The sequence below is a fragment of the Artemia sp. Qi Xiang Cuo genome, chromosome 12 (assembly GCF_049724085.1).
Source record: "Artemia sp. Qi Xiang Cuo chromosome 12, ASM4972408v1, whole genome shotgun sequence".
NCBI lineage: Eukaryota > Metazoa > Arthropoda > Branchiopoda > Anostraca > Artemiidae > Artemia > Artemia sp. Qi Xiang Cuo.
In genome coordinates this window covers 6577459-6600082 of record NC_142805.1, presented here as the reverse complement: position 1 = coordinate 6600082, position 22624 = coordinate 6577459, and the positions used below count along the sequence as shown (strand labels likewise).

Genomic DNA, 22624 nt, shown 5'->3' with positions numbered 1-22624 from the left:
TTTAAAATTAAAATTGTAATTATATTTTTCTGATATGATTTAGATATGTAAAAAAAAGGTTTAAAAAAAAGTTTAAAAAAAGTAAAAAAAACTGTCAGAAAAAAAAGTTAAAAAAAACTAAAAAAAAAATGGTTACTACAAACATTATTTTTCTAATAGTAAAAGTAGCAACACGCATATCTATATCATTCCCATTTTGAAATTGGAAAATATTAAATGTGAATTTCTTATATTTTAAGTGTGTTTCATTACATTCTAAGAGATGTAAAAAAAAGTTAAAAAAAGTTGAAAAAAGTTTAAAAAAAGTTTAAAAAAATTGGTCACTACAAACATTATTTTTCTAATAGTAAAAGTTGCGACACATATATCTATATCATTCCCATTTTGAAGTTGGAAAATATTAAATATGAATTTTTTGTGTTTTAAGTGTGTTTCATGACATTCTAAGAGATGTAAAAAAACGTAAAAAAAAGTAAAAAAAAGTTGGATGGGGGGGGGGGGTTGGAGGGAGGGGGTTGGAGGAATGGGGGTGGACGATCGTGGCACTTTGGGCCGGTGGGGAACGAAGGTGGGGCCGGTGGGGAACGAATGTCTGGAACTTTGGTCCGGAATAAAAAATAGGTATGATTTAACTCATGTGCTAAGCTCGTAAGCCATTTAAATACAGTGTCTACATAATTTTTTTTCTTGTTTTGATATTGCTTTTTACCGACCTCTGGAGATCCAGGTTCAAAAAATATTTAACAATCTGTTAACTATAATAGGGTCTGTATAAATTTTAGTAGAATTAATTTCTTTACCCACTATGAATATAAAAGAATAACTTACTTCTTGCGTGTAGCTTTCGTCAATATTCCTTTTATTTGAATGCATCATTATATTTCAAATGCCAATTCTGAACTGAGAAGATAACAAATTGTCGGAGTTTTTATATCCGTGTTCAAGGTTAAACATAAGTCAACCACACCTAACAATTAAAGGTAGCAGACAGATAGGAAATTACTATAGGGTAAAGGAAACGAATTACCATACCATGAAAACATCAAGCACTTTGAACAGAGATCAGCACGAATTTTCACGGTGGTTGAATTCCGGTCATTACACTGTCTGCTTGTATGGCAGGTGTACTGTCCGCTACTTAGCATTATAGATATATGGTGGGACTGTCCGCTTCCTTATATTATAGATATATGGGGGGACTGTCCGCTACTTATCATTATAGCTATAGGGGGGGGGACACTCTGCTACTTATCGTTATAGCTATATAGGGGGACACTCTGCTACTTATCGTTATATCTATATGGGGGGACACTTTGCTACTTATCGTTATAGCTATACTACTGGGGCATCGCTTGAACTCAAAAAGAGTCTGCTAATTGTATCATCACTGGAAGAAGTCCAGAAAAGGGCATCGCGGGGGAAATTATGAGCCAGACCCTCGATAGCACCTTGGTCTGAATTGAAAAAAATAATAGAGAATCACCTCAATTCATTCCCTCATATTAGAAGGCTTTGTAAAGTCTGTCTAAAACCATCATTGACAAAGGACTAGGGACTTAAAAGATATTTCTAGGGGACTGGAAGATTTATTAAGAGGGATGGGGTGCCTCTATATATCAGAAGTTTCAAATAAAAATATTTTCGCAGAGGGTGCTCTGCACCAACCTTATGAAATTCCCACTTGACCCCCTTCCCCTCTCCCTTTTCGTACGTAGACATTTCTTCAGGGCATTTCTAAATCTCTTCAACCTCTGAAACTTTATTTTTCAAACTACTTTAAGGGTTAAGAATGATAATACGTATTCTTTTTGCGTTCTTTTTATCTATATTTATTTTTTTTTTCTTCAATATCCTTGTTATTAAAGGCCAATAGATCATCTTTTCGCTAATTTTTCTTCTTGAAATCTTTTAGTCTTTCATTTAATTGCTCATTAAAATGCTTTTTCTTCAAATCATTTTGCTTCCTAAAAGGTTGACTTATTTTTCTGCCAGTCTTCAAATAGAAGGAAATCAATGATAAAAGAAAATGAGGCCCAAGATACAAAGGGTCCAATAACTAAGAAGAATTTAACACCAAACGAAAAAGGGAAAAGAAAAAACGTACATTTTTGTAAGAAAGTTAATCAAAGATTCACTGTAAGAACACTCAAGTCAAACAGAAGGAAAAAAAGATATTGGCATGATTTTCTGTCGCTATCTGGTCTTGACCTTCAGGTGGGGTGACACCCCCTCCCCCCTGTCTCGCATCTACCCTTCCAGGATTCTATAAAAAAAACACCAATATCTTCGGAAATAAAAAAGACATGCAAATGATAAGACTCCGGAAGATCCCCCCTCCTTCCCTAAACAATCTTTTTTACAACCAAAACTAATTAATGACGTAAAAAATTGAACAGGCCAGAAACTAATCTATCCTCCCCCCCTCTCCCCAGTTAAAGCTTGATATTAATTCAAAAACCTCCATTGGTGGATAGTAAAACGAGAAAGTGTTGCCCAAAACCAAAAGTTGGGTATCCATTTTGGTTGAGGACTAACTCCCCTGGTTTCTCCTTTTTTCATGTTTTAACTTATAACAAATTCCCCCTCCCTTCTCCTAACTCCTCTTAGGTATTCTATTCAAAAATACAGATAAAAGCCTCCTTCTCTCAGATTTTGTTTAAAAAAAAAGATCAAAAATTAACCTATATGTGAGGAAAGGTACCAGCCCATCAGCCCCCCCCCCACCGCTTATACTAAAACTTCCACATTACAGGTACTAATTATACTCTCAATAAAGCATAAGCTAAACTTTAGTAAACAGTGAGGGGGGATATCAACTAATATGTCTCCTATCCCCTAATTTACAAAATAATTTATGTTCGTTTTTAAACCATAAATTCCATTTGAAAAAATTTTTTCTTCCATTTTCTCTCCGTTTTTTCTGAATTTTTATCCCGTCTTTAACTTCATATTTAACTCCCCGCTCCTTTTCGTAAAGTTGAAATTTTCCATAATTGTCCTCGCAACACCTACAAAATTTTTTAAGAAAGCAGGGGGGGGTCTAAAATGTCTTAAACTTTTAAGATAGTGATGTCTACAATTTCGAGGCAGGCTATCGGGCTAAGATTTCTCTTAAGAGATTCCAATCTCTTCTGCCTTTGTGTGGATAAGCACACGAACATAATCTTTTATTTCAAAATTACAACTGTTTTTACGACAAGAAGACTAGAGATGGGAATTAGCATAATGGAAATTTATAGAAATTTAATTAATGAAAATTTAGTACACTAAAAAAGAATTGATTTCTATGCCTTGGTGCAAAATTGATGGAAATTTTTTACCAACTTCAAAAGAACTTTCTTTTTCACAGTCTCTGTACCAGAAAATGGTTTTGAATTTCCACCTCTTACAATTAACAACCAACAGACCGCTGATTCTGATAAAAGAAAAAAGAAAGAAAAAAAGAAAAAAAAGAAAAAAGAAAGAAAAAAAGAAAAAAAAGAAAAAAGAAAGAAAACAGGTTATAAAAACAGTACTGCCGATCTTCGATGAAAAGATAAGGAGAATAGTTTTTACATAGACGTCAAAGGCTGCTCTGAAAGACACTCCCTTGATAAACTTGAAACAAGAGATGCCTGTAAAAACAAGTTTTAGCGTTCACCCCTCCCCCCTCCAAAAAAAATTTCTGATTTAGCCCCATCGGATATTGATATTATGCACCTATGTATACCGTACTTTTTCTGTTGAAGCTGTAATATAATTAGGTATCATACCTGATTCTGAAATATATAAAACATTATTATCACTTTAGTATTTGAAGTAAGTTTTTTTTTACAAAGAATTACCTGGAGAACATTTAATTAGAGATTTACGACCAATAGACAACTGAACTTTTTTTGTTACAAGCCTGAGGAATGAGGAATTCAGGTTAGTTCTCCCTTCTTATAAAAGTAGGACCGTAACCAAATATTGTTAAAACAGGCTGTAAACACACATTTTTCTATATGGTTAAATTTGAAATTTCACTGAGTTTTGAAAACAACTTTCGATTTACTCTGGCATAATCAGACAATCATGTTTCTTGAATATGGAAAGATATATAAGGACGATTGATGAAGTTCGCCAAGGATTCAGATACCCCTCCCTTCCACTGGTAGAACCTCTTTTAAATTAAATTCCGACTTCGCCCTCCCCAAATAGTATGGAAAACTGACACGTAAAAACACTTAAGACAGGGAGTTTAATCCGAATTAAAAACAATTGGCGCCATTGATACTTCACACCACCCAGCGCAACAATACAAAAAATTTAGATAAATATGATAAAAATAAAATAATATCAATTTATATTCTGAGTCAACTTACAATCTAGAAGTATGGTATGACCAGTACCATCGAAATGAACCATATTAATGCTTCCGCTTCGAATATCCGAATAGTATATCTTCCTCCGTCTGTAATCGTATGTTAATCCAATCACGTTTCTTGTTAAATTCTTATCTTCAATAGGTTGGAACGGTGCATTCAAAGCTTCATCAACATCGACATTAATTGTTTCTATTCGAACCACAGAACTGAATGCAACAAATTCATCATAGTCTGGAAAAGTTGAAATTATGAAAAAGAAGAAGTGATCTACTGTTTTTTATAGGATTAAAAAATGTAATACTTATTAGTTATATAACAAATCTTCAGTTATATTACAAGAATTCGTTCTCTGATGGCGTAAGTTAGATCTTGGGACAAAATGTTATGAGTTTTTACTTTTTGTATGCTTCGAGTTCTAAAAATTACCGCAACCTCCCATACCTTATACGATATTATTCAGATCTTGTTCGAAATTACAGAAATTCTTAATAAAACAAAGGAGGTGGAAACGATAAACCTAACAGAATATGGTATTGAAAAGAAAATCCTGGGGGAAATAATAGAAAATTGAGAAAAAAAAATCGGATTAGTTTTGATATTTCGAGATGGGATTTGGTCCAGGCCACGATCTATACGCACATACATTGCTAGAATTGGTTTTTCTATTTTTTTTTACTCTGTCTCTCTCTTTTTCTTTACATGAGAAATTTCATTTTGGACTCACTAATTTCATTTTTTCAGTTGTTAATTTCAGTTGGAATAAACACCCTTATTATGAACAGCTACGGTCAGTTTATTGACTTTCTAGATTTGAGACGAGTAACTCAACTGTATACCTGAATTTTTTTTCTGCTTTTACTTTTATTAAATTTTAGTGTGTATTCATTTGTTTTGTAGTGTCAAGGTGTTCTTTTAGTACCTATTTTTATTTTAAAGCATATTTTTTTTAAACGATTTTCCTCCCTTACAGTGAGGACACCTTGTTGTTATACAATCTTTCAATTGTTTTCTCTTTGATTTTACTAATAAAAATTCCTTTATACTAAATTCCTTAATTCCTTTATTCCTTTTTACTAATAAATATTTCTAAGATACCGAATAAAAATGGTGACTCACGTTCACAGCTGTTTTCATCCGCTGACATGCGTTCATGAGCACAAGCACAGACAGGAGATGTGCCATTAAGTAAACATAATTTCGAACAGCCACCATTATCAAAGCCACATGGGTTATCACCCTTCTGGCTTTCTTTTGAATAAACTTTTAAGTCCATTAGTGGTGTTTTCATGTCAGATCGAAACACTGATACATCTGATAGATTTGAAAGAGGAACTCCCATTATGCTACCATTGTAAAAGGGGCTGTAAGAAAAGGGGGCAAACATTAATAGGAGTAAATAGAAATGTAGCCCTATTTTAAAAAAGATGTGTAAATTAGAAAAGTTATTAATTTATGCTACAATTTTTGTTCTTAATTAAATAACAAATATTTATAATAATATTATAGGAAATTTTGTGAACTTTGAACATTTAAGTTCATTCATGACTGGTAAAAGTCAACACTAAACCATAGACAATTGATACTGTAAGCATATTCCTCTTAGCAACATATTTTTATTCTCTAGTGGGAGTCTGGTTAATCATAAGAATATGAAGTTATAAATGTAAACATATTCCTCTTAGTAACATATTTTTATTATCTAGCGGAAGTCTGGTTAATCATAAGAATATGAGGTTGTAAATGTAAACATTTTCCTCTTAGCAACATATTTTTATAATTTATTAGGAGTCTGGTTTATTCATAAGAATATGAGTTTGTAAATGTAAACAAATTCCTCTTAGCAACATATTTTTATTCTCTAGTGGGAGTCTGGTTAATCATAAGAATATGAGGTTGTAAATGTAAGAATATTCCTCTTAGCAACATATTTTTATTCTCTATTTGGAGTCTGGTTAATCACAAGAATTTGAGGTTGTAAATGAAAGTATATTCCACTTAGCAACATTTTTTTATTATCTAGTGAGTGTTTGGTTGATCGTAAGAACATGAGGATTTAAATGTAAGCATATTCCTTATAGTTGAGCAATTTTATTCTTTAGTAGGAGTTTGGATACTTACAAGAACATGAGATTTTAAATGAAAGCATATTCCTCCTATCAGTATATTTTTAGTATTTTGTTAGTGTCTGGTTAATCATAAGAATATGAGGTGTTAAATGTACACATATTCCTCTTAGCAACATATTTTTTTTCTTTAGTGGGAGTCTGGTTAATCATAAGAATATTAAGCGATAAATGTAAATAAATTCAAATTGTTTACGCATTTTTTTTATCTAGCAAGTGTCTAGGTAACCATAAGAACATGAAGTTATAAATTTAAAAATATTACTATTATTTGCATATTTTTACTATCTAGTTGATGTAGAGTTAATCATGAGATTTTGAGGTTTTAAATATTATCTTAATTTTCTTAGCAACATATTTTCATTATCTGGTGAGTGTAGAGTTGATCATAGGAACATTAGTTTTTAACTGTCATCATAGTCTCCTTAGCAGCATATTTTTATCATCTAGTGGAAGTCTTTATTAATACGATTTCTTACTTAGTTTAACAAACACCTATTTCATCTAGCAGCATTTTTTTAGAATTTATCGGATATCGGGATGATCACCGTTATATACAGTGGTAAAAAACCACTCATACCATTTGGTAGTGCAGTTCTATTAACTGGTGAGTATAGAGTTAAAAATCATTTCATGTATCGATAAACAACAGCATATTCCTCTTGACAATATTTTTTTATTATCTTGTGGTTGTCGGGTTGATCGTAGGAATATGCAGTTATAAATGTAAGAACATTCCTTTTAGTAATATATTTTCATAATCTGGTAGAAGTCTGGTTGATAATAAGAATATAAAGTTATAAATGTAAGCATCTCTTAATAACACATTTTTATAATTTAGTGGGAGTCTGTTTAAATACAAGAATATGAGGTGGTAAACGAAAACATATTCCTCCTAGCAGCATTTTTTTTATGGAGTCTTATCTAGAATGAGTTAAGTACATATCTTTAGCAAATATCAGTGGGTCTGAATCATAAGAATATGAAGCTATAAACATAAACTCGTTCCTCTTAATAACATATTTTTATAATCTGGTGGGAGTCGACTTGATCGTCAGTATATAAAGTTATAAATGTAAGCATATTCTACTTAGCAACATAGTTTTATTCTCTGGTGGGAGTCTGGTTAATCATAAGACTATGAGGTTGTAAAAAAAAAGAATAAGTTATGCTAGCTGATAGGGGCAAAATTTTTCTGCAGATAAATGCGGAAATTCTTCAGGTTCTCTAATTGTGACGCAACCTGGCAAAGATTAGAAACAGTGTATACAGTCTATACGAAAATATAGACTATATATATTGCCTGTACATCAATATTGTCTATAGTCATCTAGTAAATATTGACTACACTGTAGAAATATTACTGCATACAATATATAGGCAATATTTTCTATTGTCAATATAGTGTATAACGTCAGACGGCATTTGAAAGTGTCGTAGTGAACATGGATTATAGCCTTTAACAAAGAATGATTTTTTCTCGAAAGACATAAGAGCTCCCACGCATTTTGTATTCCTCCTCGAACATTGTCAAAAAGGGGAAAGGGGTGGATTATTTTAAAAAGAAAAAAAACACTACAAGTTAACATCTTTTTCTTGTTTAAACATCTTTTGCATTAGAAATCGAGTTCCCGGATATTCCTATTTTTAAAGACGCATATGGTCGTCTAATTTTCCACTCAACTAATTTAAAGAATCAGATTATATTTCTAGAGACTTCATATAATTTAATAAATGATCATATAATAAATCATATATTATACTTCATATAATATTATAATATTTATTTTTTTAATTATAATATTTAATAATTTAATTTTATAATAATTTAAAATGATTATTAATTATAATAACTTAAAACTAAATAACAATTTTATTTTATTGCTTAATACAATTATTAAATTATCAAAATTATTAAACATTTTAGATAATTTAAAATGTTCGCAATTTTTTTGGGAGACACTAGTGTGTTACAACGCATAGTTTGGGAATCATAGATACAGACTGGTTGTTTCTTATGCTTCTTTTATTCTTAAAAATTGACAGAAATATAGAAAACTTGTCATTTTATAATGAGACAAATATTAAATGATGACACTCTTCCGCCATCATTTGTCTAGCGTTGCATTGCATTGTGTCGGATTAACAACGCTTCTTGGCCACTAAGGTCCTTGTGTCGGCCCTGCAGTGCGTTGCTAAAGCTCGGTACGACCTCTGGGTCCCGTATTAACAATCTGAGATTAAACCCACTGCGCTACCACATGGCTCGTTGATGGTGTGCTTCAGCTTTTTTGAATATTTTGCCAGAAGTTGAAACTCACTTATCAGTAGAGTCGATGAATAGCATGCTACGGTAATTGCCAATTTCTTACAGACTAGGCCTTGGGTAATTCTAATGATCCAAAATAATTTTCTTAATCGATGCATCTAAATAACTTACTTTTCAAATAGACTAACTTAATATAAACAACTTAATGTGAATAACATATATGATAATAAATGAAACAGCTTAATATAAATAATCCTTGAAAATCAAGATAAGACAGGCTGCTTAAAATAGTAGCTAGTTTTTTAAGTTTGGTTTTTCAAAGATTGACTTCTATGTGGAAATCCATAAATTTCCGTGTGGAATTTGGTTCCGGTGATTAGATTATGCAGAAGCGTCTCGATATTAATCAAAACAAGAAGGAGAAAAAAAAACTAGTTTTTGGGATAGCCACTTACGTATCCAGCCAGTAAATGACGTCATTGTAGAAAGAGACTCTCAGAGGGTAGCCTAGAATCGGCTTCTCCAGAAGAATCTTCCGATTAGAGCCATCGTATGAAATCCTTTCGATTACCCCTTTTCTAGGGTCGCACCAATAAACGACTTGGCTCTAAAAAATATTGATGGTACAAGTGAATTAAACTGGCGACAAATATTTTGATTCATGAAATGCATTCGGAATTTTTGAAAAAAACCGGAAAATCCAAAAATAATTAAAAAACCTAGAAATGAGGGGGATTTTCAGACAGTGGAAAAGTTCTTTTTTATAACATTGGTCAAATACTCCACGTAAGCTTGACATAAATATGTTCTAAGACTACACTGACGTTTGACGTTTGTGGGAGCATTTCCAGAAACATCAAATAAAAAACGTTTGACGTTAGATAAAAACAGAAAATATATATCTAAGAAAATAGAAATAATTAAGAAACCAAGAAAGGAGGATACAGGCAACAAAAAGTCCACTTGACCAATGTTGAGAAGAACACCTTTTCCCTGGCTGAAAATCACTTTCCTTTCTTGGTTTCTATTTCTTTTTTTTAGATTTTTTCGTATTGCTTTGAACGTCATGTATAGCCAGTTTGGTCTTAGAACGTATTTATGCATTCAAAAGGAGCTCAAGTTCTTTCAAAATGTAGGTCACGGGGTCTTATTCTTTCAAAATGTAGGTCACGGGGTCTTATTCTTTCAAAATGTAGGTCACGGGGTCTTATTCTTTCAAAATGTAGGTCACGGGGTCTTATTCTTTCAAAATGTAGGTCACGGGGTCTTATTCTTTCAAAATGTAGGTCACGGGGTCTTATTCTTTCAAAATGTAGGTCACGGGGTCTTATTCTTTCAAAATGTAGGTCACGGGGTCTTATTCTTTCAAAATGTAGGTCACGGGGTCTTATTCTTTCAAAATGTAGGTCACGGGGTCTTATTCTTTCAAAATGTAGGTCACGGGGTCTTATTCTTTCAAAATGTAGGTCACGGGGTCTTATTCTTTCAAAATGTAGGTCACGGGGTCTTATTCTTTCAAAATGTAGGTCACGGGGTCTTAGATTCATTTATATGTGTAGGGAAGAAAGGCAAAGGTTCGTCATTCAAATTTGAATCCTCAGACATTTATGTACCTGAGCCATAGATGTACTTCTAAAATGATCTACTCGTTATGGCGGATGTTTTGACACTAGATGAAAAACCATTTCTTACAGTTTGCCATTTTTCACTAAGAAGTTATTTTTCAGGCTAAAATTCTAAGTTTCTGGTTTCACAAGAAGTGAGGAAGTTGATCTATTACGTTAGCAGACGGCTAGTTTTGATTGTTGTATTTATAGCTAGAGTTATTTATTCAACAGAAATTTACATAAAAAATATTTCAACACAGACTCCATGGCCAGGAGTATAAGGCTCCAGGTAAATATAAGTTAGTAAAATTTGATGTTGAAACTAGCGTCGCCTTTTTGTCAGCCTGCTTATGTTACAAGGTCAGTGAGTTACTAAGGTGAGAAGGAGAGAGAGAGAGAGAGAGAGAGAGAGAGAGAGAGAGAGAGAGAGAGAGAGAGAGAGAGAGAGAGAGAGAGAGAGAGTAAAGAGAGAGATAGTAAAGAGAGAGAGTAAAGAGAAAGAGAGAGAGTAAAGAGAGAGAGAGAGTAAAGAGAGAGAGAGAGAAAAAAAAGAGAGAGAAAAAAAGAGAGAGAGAGAAAGAGAGAGAGATAGAGGGGCACAGGAATATATATAGAGAGAACAAAATAAAAATCCTAAAAGTTCTTAGCCTGAAGGAGTATTTTTGGGTTAAAAGTGAGCCTTTGTTAAAAGAGGATAATCCACTCTAATCTGCAAATTTTTATTTCAATTTTCATTTGTGTGAGTTGTTTTCTAGTCGGTTCTATTTTTCAAATCACTATTGATAGTGACTTTGTAAATTTTCCTGAAGGGCGGGCGGGATGGAGTTTGAAATACAAAAATAAGTCAAACTGTTCATAAGGGAAACTGTTCAGACAAATTTTATTTTTTCCCATCCCTCCCAGCTCTGAGAAATTAAGCAGATGAAAGTTATGTATTACTTTATATTCAAAATGCTTCCATGATACAAAAGAAGACATCACTATATTGTACGTTTAGTCTACATATATTCTACTCAGCAATACGAGGCCGAAGGATCGGGCCCCGCGGGAGCAAGGCTGGGCAACCGACTTGCCACTCATCCCTGCCAAAAAAGACCCAGCAACTGAAACGTCAAATTTTCTGACGCAAATTTTCTTGGATCTTTTTAGTTAAAACAGTTATCTTGAGAGTTTCATTTATAATTAAAATACAATGAGAACACAATAGCGGGTAAAACGTTCAATCAAGACAATGAAAAACTGTTCTATGCCTTAATTATACGTTTCATTCGTTATTATAATTTTTTTCATCTATTATAAATCAAAAGGCAGTCTGATGAAAGAAATTATTTTGAGATTTTTATGTGATGCCATTTGTGGCTGAGTGAATGTGGCTGGTAAAATGGGAGGGGCACATACGGCATTGAACGAGTGGCTGCTCACCCCAAATGGCTCTCGGTCCTCAAAAAGGAACTAAAACTCTTAAATTATGATTAAATGTTTCCCCAAATTCCAACGACCATCCGCTCTATTTGATGAGGCCTGAGGGGAGGGGGAAATAATAATAACACATGGTATACAAATTACTCATCGCTAGAACACTTTTATAGCCACTATGGGAACAAAAATAAATGATGGACTGTGCAAACGTAAGTATACATTAAAAAAAAAAGATGCTGAAGTTTCAAAACAAACTTCATTGAAAATTGGCCAGTGGCCAAAGGACAGCTATAAAATCAACTAAAGAACAATAATAATAAGCAACTACTATTCAACCCAGCAGTCCAAAAATCAAAATATAATATGAACAAACAAATGATCAAAAATCAAAACTTGAATTTACAAGATTTTATTGAACGTGATGCTACATGAAATGGGACAAAAAGAGATGTCCAAGGGTTTCTCCAGCTATACAAGCCAGTATAGGAGACAACAGCAGCAATTAATCCATTTAAAATAAAAACATTAATATAAACTATGGACTACGTTTTTACATACGACAGTTCAACTCTGTACATAAAATGCCCCCCCCCCGTCGCGACAAAAAAAATAGATTAAGAGGAAAACCAACCTCTGAATCCAAAGTAATACCAGTTACATAGGGCATAGTTTCATTAGCAAGAGATTTTCTGCCAGAACCATCTAGTCTTGCGCGTTCAATTCTTTCTTTTCCCCAGTCGGACCAGAAGAGATAACCATTTTTAGGATCTGTGGCTATAGCCCACGGCTTGTCCAAGTCATCATTAACAACAACATAGCGATGACTGCCATCTACACGACAAACTTCTATGACATCAAATTTAGGGTTTGTCCAGTATATATTTCCTATAAGTTGAAGACACATTTAGTTAGATTGAAGTTGTTGCTCTAAATGTGATATGTTGGTATAAATACATCACCTTAATGAGAATAGTCCTATACAAAATGTTTTTTAATCAATTTTCGTCCATGTTTTTTACTACATAATTAAAAAGAAAATAAAAAATACTGCTAAAACTTCAAAAAAGTTATTTTGGCATAATTATATTTGAATAAATCCTTTCATTTTTACTGGCACAATATGTAAATATTCACAATATCTTTTCTTACTCTTTAAAGCATTCATTTCAGATGTACCGAAAATCAATCAACCGAAAGGAACTTTAAATTTAAACAATCGAATTAGTTTTCAGTAAAGCAAAAATGACACTCTGACCTTCTGGGAGACTTAAATCAGAGTTCGTTTTCACTCTGTCTTAGTGTAAACGGCAATATCCGTTCGCACTAAAGGTTGAAATCTAATATAACTTAGTTCATGGCCATTTTAAGCTTTACCTCTTTACTTAATGTGAAAAACTTCATTTTTTTGAGAATTATTTTAAAAGATTGGCGTGTCCAAGGATTTGATCGGAAATTTTAGTCAGAAAAATGTTGGGAATTTATTGATTTTAGGGATTTTGTCAAATCGTTTTAATAAATGCCGACATTTTTCGTAAATAATTAGGAAAAGTACGGAATAGGCAGCAATTCTGTTAACGCAATCCTTCACCAAACGCAGTTACTTGCTAAATTGTAGTTTACAAACTACGAGCAACTAAATCCGTAGCCAGAGACGTTGCCAGTGATTAAAAACGTGGGGCAGGTAGCCAGAAAAACTGATGCTCTTCTAAAACTTTTACCAACTGGCACCAGCAAATTGCGAGCCATATTGTTAACTGCTCAAAAATTAGTTCCGACAGAACCGCGATTAAAAATTTTAAACGCTCCTTTTCGAGCGCTCCCTAGCTCAACTGATTTTTTTTTCGTTCAACCATTAAACGATAGCGATAACAAATAAGCGGGATAGGATAATTTTGCTCTCAGGCGTTGCTACCAGGTGTTGCTGATTGAGATAAAGCTGAATTTTCTGTGTCCATGCAACAGAGGGTTGTACAGAGTCCCCATATAGACTATTTGAAAGAGCGAAACAAATTATACACCATGGTAAAAGATTTCTAACAATCCTAAGTCCAGTTATTAAACGTGTCACCTTAAATTTTTCACCGGATTCTAGTGAAAACAAAGAATCAAAAATACAGAATATTGTCGCTCGTAGGATGATTTAGCTCTCGCTAAAGTGCTGACCTGCCAACTAGGACAAACAAAATTTTCTGTTTGTAATTAAATTTAATTCCTTACATTTAATCTTTTATTTTTTTAAAGCTTTAAATTAAACACTAAAAACTGTTTATAGTTTAAAAAATTATTATTTCAATTATTTTAGTTCCGTTGTAACCATATTCTTGAGAAAACCCATAGTCAGAATATTATAATATTTTAACAGTTAACTTTGGGTATAGTTAACTTCCAAATGGGTACCTGGAGAAGTCTGGGGGGAAAAACGGGAAGCCTCGGATGATTTGCCCCCAACCACGCAATGCATTCCCGGCCAAAGGCAGAGAATAAGTAGATCGGCACCTGCGCTACACGGACCATTGGTCATAATGCGAAAAAGTTTTTTTTAAGTTAACTTTACCACGTTATGAATATCCATTTATTCAAAATTGCTGGTATGGTTGACGCAAAAAAGGTACTAAAGCTCAACTTAGGAGATTTAAAACAAGATTTTGTCATATTTCAACATCAGTATTAGTTTCATATTATATTTGCTCTCAAAATCATTAAATGCACTAACAGAGATTTGAAATTCAAAAAAGGAAAAAGGAGAATAAACCAAACTTACCCGCTATCCAGTCAACAGCAATGCCTTCTACTTGGTTCAATCCCTCTGCAATCTTTTCACGGTCAGTGCCATCTTTCTTTATTCTAAGAATCGAGCCATGATCTGTATCAACCCAGTAGAGGTATCCCGTTCCTATAACAGAACATCAATTATAAGCGTTATTTGGATGAACACTGAGATCAGAGAGAGAGAGAGAAAGAGAGGGATGAGAGAGAGAGAGAGAGAGAGAGAGAGAGAGAGAGAGAGAGAGAGAGAGAGAGAGAGAGAGAGAGAGAGAGAGAGAGAGAGAGAGAGAGAGAGAGAGAGAGAGAGAGAGAGAGACTAAATAAAGATATACAAAAAAAGGAGATGGCAAAAAAATTTAAGGTCAAGGTGATACTTATCTATTTATCACGATTCTATTTGAGTTAAAACCACTAGAATAGCTAAACTAAAGAGCAAACCCAAGAGCTTGGGTTTACACTGGGTTCTTGTTTTTATTGTTTCTGGGTTAGTCGAGACATTCAGTTGTTACAAAATAACGTTATTTCGTTGTTCAAAAACTTTTCTTATTCGTTACTGCTTTAAATAACAAAATTTGGCAAATTGCCTTAGCGGCAATGCAATTTCAAACACAAAAATCAACAGAAAGCATAAGACCATCTAGCGCAAAAACTATCATGAGCATTCGCTAAATTGACGAATGATTTACAAGTTCAGCGCACTTCTGTTGCCGTGGTAAACTCAAATCAACATATTGATCTTAATGCTTTTACCTCGGTAACGGTTCAGGGGTGCGCTTAAGAATATAAGTTATATCATAACGGTAATTTATATACACGAAACGACGTGATTCGCATCTTCCAAAAGAGTCGGGACTTTGGGGGAAAAGGGGCAAGAGGTGCGGTCTAGTTACTTTTCAATCTTTTGGTCACTTAAAGACACTAGAAATTTTAATTTCCGTTTAAATGAGCCATCTCCCGATCTTCTAGGACAATTGGTTCGATACGATCACCTTTGAAAAAAACACACATCCATGAATTAATGATACTTCGCAGTCCACACAAAACTTTTCATTGCGCCAGCGAGTAGCGACTGAACTTTAAAGCTAAGTTAATTCAATTCTCGGCAAAGCCCACATATCAGTCTTGTAGCTTTCCAGAATATGCATTTACTGCAGATTTAGGATCTCATTTAACCCTATGTTTAAAATGATGAATGAAAAATAGTTAATTTCGTACTTGCGTCAAAGTCAATCCATGTTGCCATGATCACTTTAGAGATGGGTGGTAGTGCTTCTGTTGTACTATCGTTTCGATCCGAGAGCCGAGCTCCTCGAATCTCCCAATTTATTGAATATAATAAAAACTCGTCCACGCCTGAAATAAACAAAACGAAATATTATGCAATTTCGTGGGAGTAAAAAATGTGAAGTTCAACGACATTATTACAGCTGTTTCTTAGGCTGAAACAACGTTGCAGTTGTCAGATTATATTAATATAATATTTAAAATCAAAACAAAATCTGTATAGAACGTAACCGTAGTCTAATATAAAAATGAATGCAAAACAGGAAGAAGAACGACTTATGTGCATTAACAAAGAGAAATAAAACTAATCTGAATTATTTATTTTCCATTTACGTTTCAAACATTGAGAAATTAGATTTACCAGAACTTTTTCTCAATTGACAATGATAATTCACGTTGAGATCACAATCAAATTTATCTGTACCTATTCCAAAATTCACAAGGAGACCACAATAAGAAATAAGACTTATCTGAACTTTTAAACACATAGAAATGAGAATTTATAACTAGATCACAATAAGATACGAGATTTGAATAAACTTTTTTCACGGTTCACACTCAGGATTTACAATTCATTATGAGAAATGGGATTTATTTTTTGAGAAAATTTTTTTTGGAAATTGGTTAAGGCCAGCCAATCAATTCTTGGCTGTACAGAAAAAAAATATATAGGAATTTAGAATTTTTAGCTAATCTGAAATAGTAAATCAGATAAACCTTAATACGAATTACTGTGATGCTAGCAAAGATGTTGATGTTAACAAATGCACTGATGTAAATTAATGCCTTTTTTTGGAGTGGCCATACAAGCCCAGGTTACTGGACTTCATGCTTTCTTTTGTTTATTTTTTTGTGTATAAATTATATCTCCATTGAAAAAAAAACTAAATTGTGGCGGCATACAAATCTCGGCATTAACTCTATTTTTGAATGAGTCTTTAGCAGGACTTTATTCAGCTTGAGAAAAAAGTAAACAAGAGGGTGGCTTTTTTCCCAGGTCTTTCTAGGGCAAGGAACTATTTTTACAAACTCGGAGAGCGTTTTACCATGTGTTAAAACTAAACATAACAAACTCTCAATATTGAGGTAGGAGAACTAAAGAAAAGAGGAGAAAGGATAGAAACCATCAAAGCCACTTTAAGACAGAGAATCATCTTATGTAATACATTATTCTTTGTTTTTCCTCCATAATTATTTTATTAATTTTTTCTTGAGATACTTGCTCGTAATACAACAAAAAGTGATACTCTACACTATAACCAACATACAAGAAGCATACTATGTAAATATTATTAAATCTGAATCAATAAATTAATAAATATCACTTCTTTGGCACCTTTAAAAAAAAAAAGTAAAAAAAAGAAGTTTTCGATCGCCGTTTGAGTTGGAGTGTAATTAGTAAGCTTTTGTCCATGGCTAGCTATCAAGTGTTTTTCATTTCTTTATTTTTCTTCTTTGTGCTTTCAATATTTTTCTCTTTCTTTGTGGTTTTAAGTTAATTTTTACATAATACGCTTGATCAAATGGTTCTTGATGAAAAGCCTGTAGGTAAAAGAATGGCGAAATGTAATTACTTGTTCCAAACATCACAATAATTTAGCATTTTGATAGAACAAGTGTTGTTTTCTACTGAACCAAAGCAATGATATAAAAGAACGAAAAATATTTGTGGGGCAACCCAAAATAGTAATTATAGTCCTTAGATACTATACATACTAAAACTCTTAAAAATCTCTCTCCTCCATAGTGCAGAGCCTCCTCCCAAACCTCTCTAGACATTCTTAACTATTTACTGCCTTTATCCCCCTTCATTTCGCCCTTAGACGTGCAGACAAAATTAACAAAATAATTAAGTGCAGCACTTGTCCACTAGACCTTACGACAGAATTAATTAAAGCTTTGCTAATACTACTACTACTAACAACTCACCACAGCACCAAGCCACCTGAGGCCAACACAGCTACGCATGCTTCTCCTCCACCCCAATCTATTCAAAGCCTCCCTTTTTACACCTGTCCACGAAGTTCCCATTTCCATTAAATCTTTCTTTATGACGTCCTCCCAACCCAGACGAGGACGACCTGCTTTCCGTTTAGCCCTAGACCTGTGTCCTTAATTAGTAATGAAACTACCACTATGATAAGTTCTCAAATTTCTGGAAAAATAGAATCTTACTATTCCTGTGAAAAAGACAGATAACAAGATGGATTTCGGCCGACCCGTTGCACTTACTCCTATTTTCTCCAAATTATATGAAAAATTTGTAGCTGAGTGGTTCAAAGTAATCCCAAATATTGATGTCAGGAGATTCGGAAACTTACGTTATATCCACCACATAGTTTCTTTTTCATTTCTTGAGCACAATATGTAACACACTAGAAAACCCAGTACCTGCCCCAGTACCTACCTGAAATATTATAGCGGGGCTTAAAAATACTTTCGATTTAATTAGCCACAAAGCATTTTGAACGAGGAAAATTTTTTATATGAATTTCAAGTTGACCCCTATTTACCTAGAATAATTGTGTCTTTCCTTTCTAAGAGAACACAAGTAGTTTCCGATTTTCCTAAACATATTTTCCGATTGACAAGGGTATGCTAGAAGAATATCCTCCAAATCCTACCAATTTCCAAGGGCATACCTCGGGGCTTTTAGGCATAATTTTATTCCTTGTAGTGATAAACAACCTTTGTGTTGATCTTTCGGATAGACTAAAATTTGTTGATGATTCAACAGTCTTAAAGACATGTTCCAACAATTTAAAAAATAGCCGAATGAATATCTTTGGAGTTCCTCGATATGAGTATCTTCAATTTCAAAAACTTAGCTAAAAGGCTTTCATATAATTTAAGAAAACAGGAATAAGGTTAATGGGTTAGACAACTTCAAACAAAATTTTAGTTTCCAAGAATTTGAGAAATTACTATTACAGATAATTTCATTAAAAATTAAGGATTGAGGACTTGAAATATCACCGGTAAAAACTTTAATTACTTCTATGGGAATGTCTAGTGGACAAGGGCTGCACTTTTTATGTTCTTAATTTTTGTCTCCACTGTTTGGTTGAGGAACCAAGAGACATTAAAAAGTAAAGAGTGTCTGGAGAGTTGGGAGAGGAGGCTCTGTACATTGGAGGAAAGAAATTTGTTCAGATTATTAGCAGTATTTAAAGGATATTCTTGGAGATGGAAATCAATATTGCTTGGGGTTCTCTCTCTCTTTTTTTCTCACTATCTCGTTCTCTCTCACTCTGCACTTCTCGACTACAGTGCAACTTATCACAGAGGTTTTAGTTCTGTTTACAGGAGATACTTTGTTTTTCAAACTGTTTGTGGTGCCAATGGTAACCGAAACTCTAAAATGAAGAATTCTAATGACAACATTTGATGAAAACAATATTCTTTTCATTGTGTTTCCAAATCTTTAAAATACATTAAGCTTAAAATTGTGAACAAAAAATTAATAACATAAGAGAACATTGATTTTGTAACTTTGATTGAAAATAAACCCTCAGATTAAAGGGAACGGCCGACTCCTTCATATACTCGTACAGGATAATTTCTGTCGTTTAAGCTTCAATTTTTCACTTTGATTTCATTTGAACAGACTTTATTATTTTTTTTACAGCAGATGGTCCTTTAGTGGCAGAGTGGGATTGATCACAGGGACCCCAAGTTCAGCCTCAGCTGCAGCGACACACTGTGGGCTTGAGTAGAGTAGAATATTTTTATTTATAACACGTACACAAATAAATGTCACAAAACAGCGCACATGCCTGATGGCATACTTTAGCGCTGAAAATATTGCCAACGAAAATACACAGCCATTTTCTAACTAAATTTTACAACAACGAAAAAGAAAACTCCAATGAACAAAATGCTTAGCATTTCGTAAAGTATTTCCTCACCAGTGTAAGAAAAAGTCATTTGTTGCTGCAGCCCCGAAGTGATGCTGGAACTGAGTTCCAGATTTTTGGTCCAGTGTGACGGATGCTGAATGCCGCTCTCGATGTCGGGCGAATATTACACGAAAAGTCTGAACGATGCGTAGTAGGATAATTATGAAATTAAGAATTAGTTGGGAAAATGCCAGAGAAATTTACAGGTAAATTACTATATTGATAATCGTGACAAATACTAGAGATAGAAATTAACTGAAGTTGGTCCAAAGGGAAATTTCCTGAAGTCCCATATAGGTGTCTAACTGAAGTTCTGCAATAAACATTAAATAGAATCCTCATTGCTATATTCTGAAGTATTTGGAGATACTTGAAAACAGACGAAAATGTAGATGCCCAAACCGAAATGCAATAGAGAAAATATGGGTGGACAAAAGAATAATAAATAGATTTTAGAATAGCTTCAGGAAAGTAATGACGAAGACGAGTTAGCATGCCAATATTTCGGGAAATTTTTAACGACTGTGTTTTTACATAATTATGAAACGACAAATTTTCATCTAAAATAATCCCAAGATATTTGAACTGATCTACCCGTTTTAATTCAAGACCATTCAAGAAAAGAGAGAAGGTATCTGACACTACTGATCCAGTTCGCAAAAATAACATGTATTGGCATTTTTTTCATTAAGAGCTAGTAAATTCCTTTAATAACAATAAGATATAGTTAGCAACGTACTTTTGAGGTTCTGCAAAAGAACTGATAGGTCCCGGTGAGAAGCAAAAATTACTACATCATCAGCAAACATTATAATTTTACAAAGAGGCAAAACTTCTGGCAAATCATTTAGAAAAAGAAGAAATAGAATAGGCCCAAGGACAGAGCCCTGAGGCACTCCGTAAGTAATTGGAAAAGTTTCGGAACGGAGATCACGAGATTTATCAACACAATCTAGTCGTCTCCCAGAAAGGTAAGATGAAAAAAATTTAACAGCCTGTGTTTAAAACCCATAAGACTTTAGTTTAAAAAGAAGCAACGAAGGATTTACGGTGTCAAACGCCTTTGCGACATCAAGAAAAATCGCCAACACGTGTTGACCCTCATCTAGTGAATCATTAATATTCAGTAAAAGCTCATGAATTGCCAGTTCAGTTGACTTTCCTTTTATAAAACGCTATTGAGACGTGTGTAAAATCTTACTATCAAATAAATGTTTTTGTAATTGACTATTTGCAAGTTTTTCCAAAATTTTGCTGAAAACCGAAAGTAGAGAAATGCCTCTATAATCTGAAGGGTCAGTTGAACTCCCAGCTTTAGGTAATGCTATAACATTTGCTTTTTACTAAAAAGAGATTATACTAAAGCGATTAATTCAAACAAGAAGATGAAGTAGTTAAAGCGGTTGAGCGTTGATTCCATGGATGGCAAACTAAGAATAAAATTTGAAAAGAATAAAAATAATAAAAGAAAAAAAAAGAATAAAGATGGAAAAAACTAAGAGAAAATTAAAATAAAGAAAGATTAAGCTGAAAGTGGCTCAAATCTTCAAAGCTGAATGTCAACAATATTACCTTTGCATTTAGTATCATCCTGTGGATCCGCTTGGAATCCAATAGCACATTTACAGACTCTATCCACAGCTGAGACGGTCAAGCAGATCTGTTCACATCCACCATTGTTTTTACTACACAAATTTGAGCCTTTTTGTATTTCCGGGTCATATACTTTCAAATGCAAGACGCTGTCTATATGAAAAATTGCAAAATTAACACACTAAAACTAATACAACAATTTTCCAATGAAGTCAAAGCAAAATGAAAGTTGAAGAATTAACTAAATAAACAAAGTAAAATAAACGTCTAAATTAACTTGGGTACCAAAGACAGAGGAAAAGCAATCTGTCTGAATTAGTTAAGTGGAAGCTTGCTTAACCATATATATCTTTAAAGATTAGGTAAATCAGGAACTCAATCTTTAAAGAAAAAGAGCTCCATATTTTAAAAATAAAATATGGAGCCCTATAAAGACGGCTCCAAATATGGAGACATATGATAAAAAGGCCTCCATATCCAGTTATGTACTTTTTGGTAGTTGCCGGCCCCAAATTTATAAAAATTAAACATGGCATGTAAAATCAGCAGAAAACAGGCTACAAACCTATTGAACCAAACAACTTCAGAATCTTAGAGATTCTGTAGTTTCTTGAAGATAAGAGGAAAGACGTTGATTTGGTTCTTCTTATCTTTATTTCTTTATTTCTATTTTTTATTTCTACTTTTTATTTTTATTCTTTATATATTATTCTTTATTTTTTATCTTTATTATCTTCTTATTATTATTTGGGAATCAGCAGATTGTTAATGCTTGAATACGGATGAAAAGCACTGTCTAGTTTAGCTAATAAGTTTTGCTTATTTATTCTAGTTGTTCAACATGGCAACACTGATGAAAATATGGTACTGCCGTAAAAAATTTGTAGTTTTGAAACAACTAAATGTAAAATCTTAGAAAATTACTGTTTCAAGAAGAGGCAGAGCTTAGACGGGTCTAGGGTGGGGGGAATTTTCAGGGGAAACTTTACACGGAAGGACGAAAAATAATCTTCTGGCATTATTTAAAAACGATTAGAAATAAACCGTAATAACACCCTCGCATATGAGGGTGGCTGCCCCTTCTTCAACCCTTGCTCTTTATGCTAAAATTTGACTTTTGTCATAATTCTTCAAGAAAGAATGCTCAAATAAAAGGGCAGTCGAATTTGAACGAGAAGTATTTTTAGAGAACTTTCAGAAATTAGCGTAGAGATCGAGGGTAGATGAAGGGACAATCCCCTTGTATAAGGAATAATTTATGTTCGTTTTCCGTAAGTTTCAATGCCGCTCCTTACTTTTAGCTGAAAATACTTATTTT

General features: G+C 33.4%; 1 protein-coding gene across 1 annotated transcript in view; it reads right to left on the bottom strand.

Moving 5' to 3' along the window:
• LOC148945710 (low-density lipoprotein receptor-related protein 1-like) overlaps positions 1-22624 on the bottom strand; it is a 57632-nt gene that overhangs the window by 12990 nt on the left and 22018 nt on the right. Inside the window, exons 3-9 of the mRNA XM_089098252.1 lie at positions 21286-21459; positions 15746-15883; positions 14526-14657; positions 12396-12649; positions 9194-9345; positions 5463-5707; positions 4344-4577 (exon numbers count right to left, since the gene is read on the bottom strand). Coding sequence (XP_088954378.1) covers positions 4344-4577; positions 5463-5707; positions 9194-9345; positions 12396-12649; positions 14526-14657; positions 15746-15883; positions 21286-21459 — 1329 coding nt within the window. The remainder of the gene's footprint in view (positions 1-4343; positions 4578-5462; positions 5708-9193; positions 9346-12395; positions 12650-14525; positions 14658-15745; positions 15884-21285; positions 21460-22624) is intronic.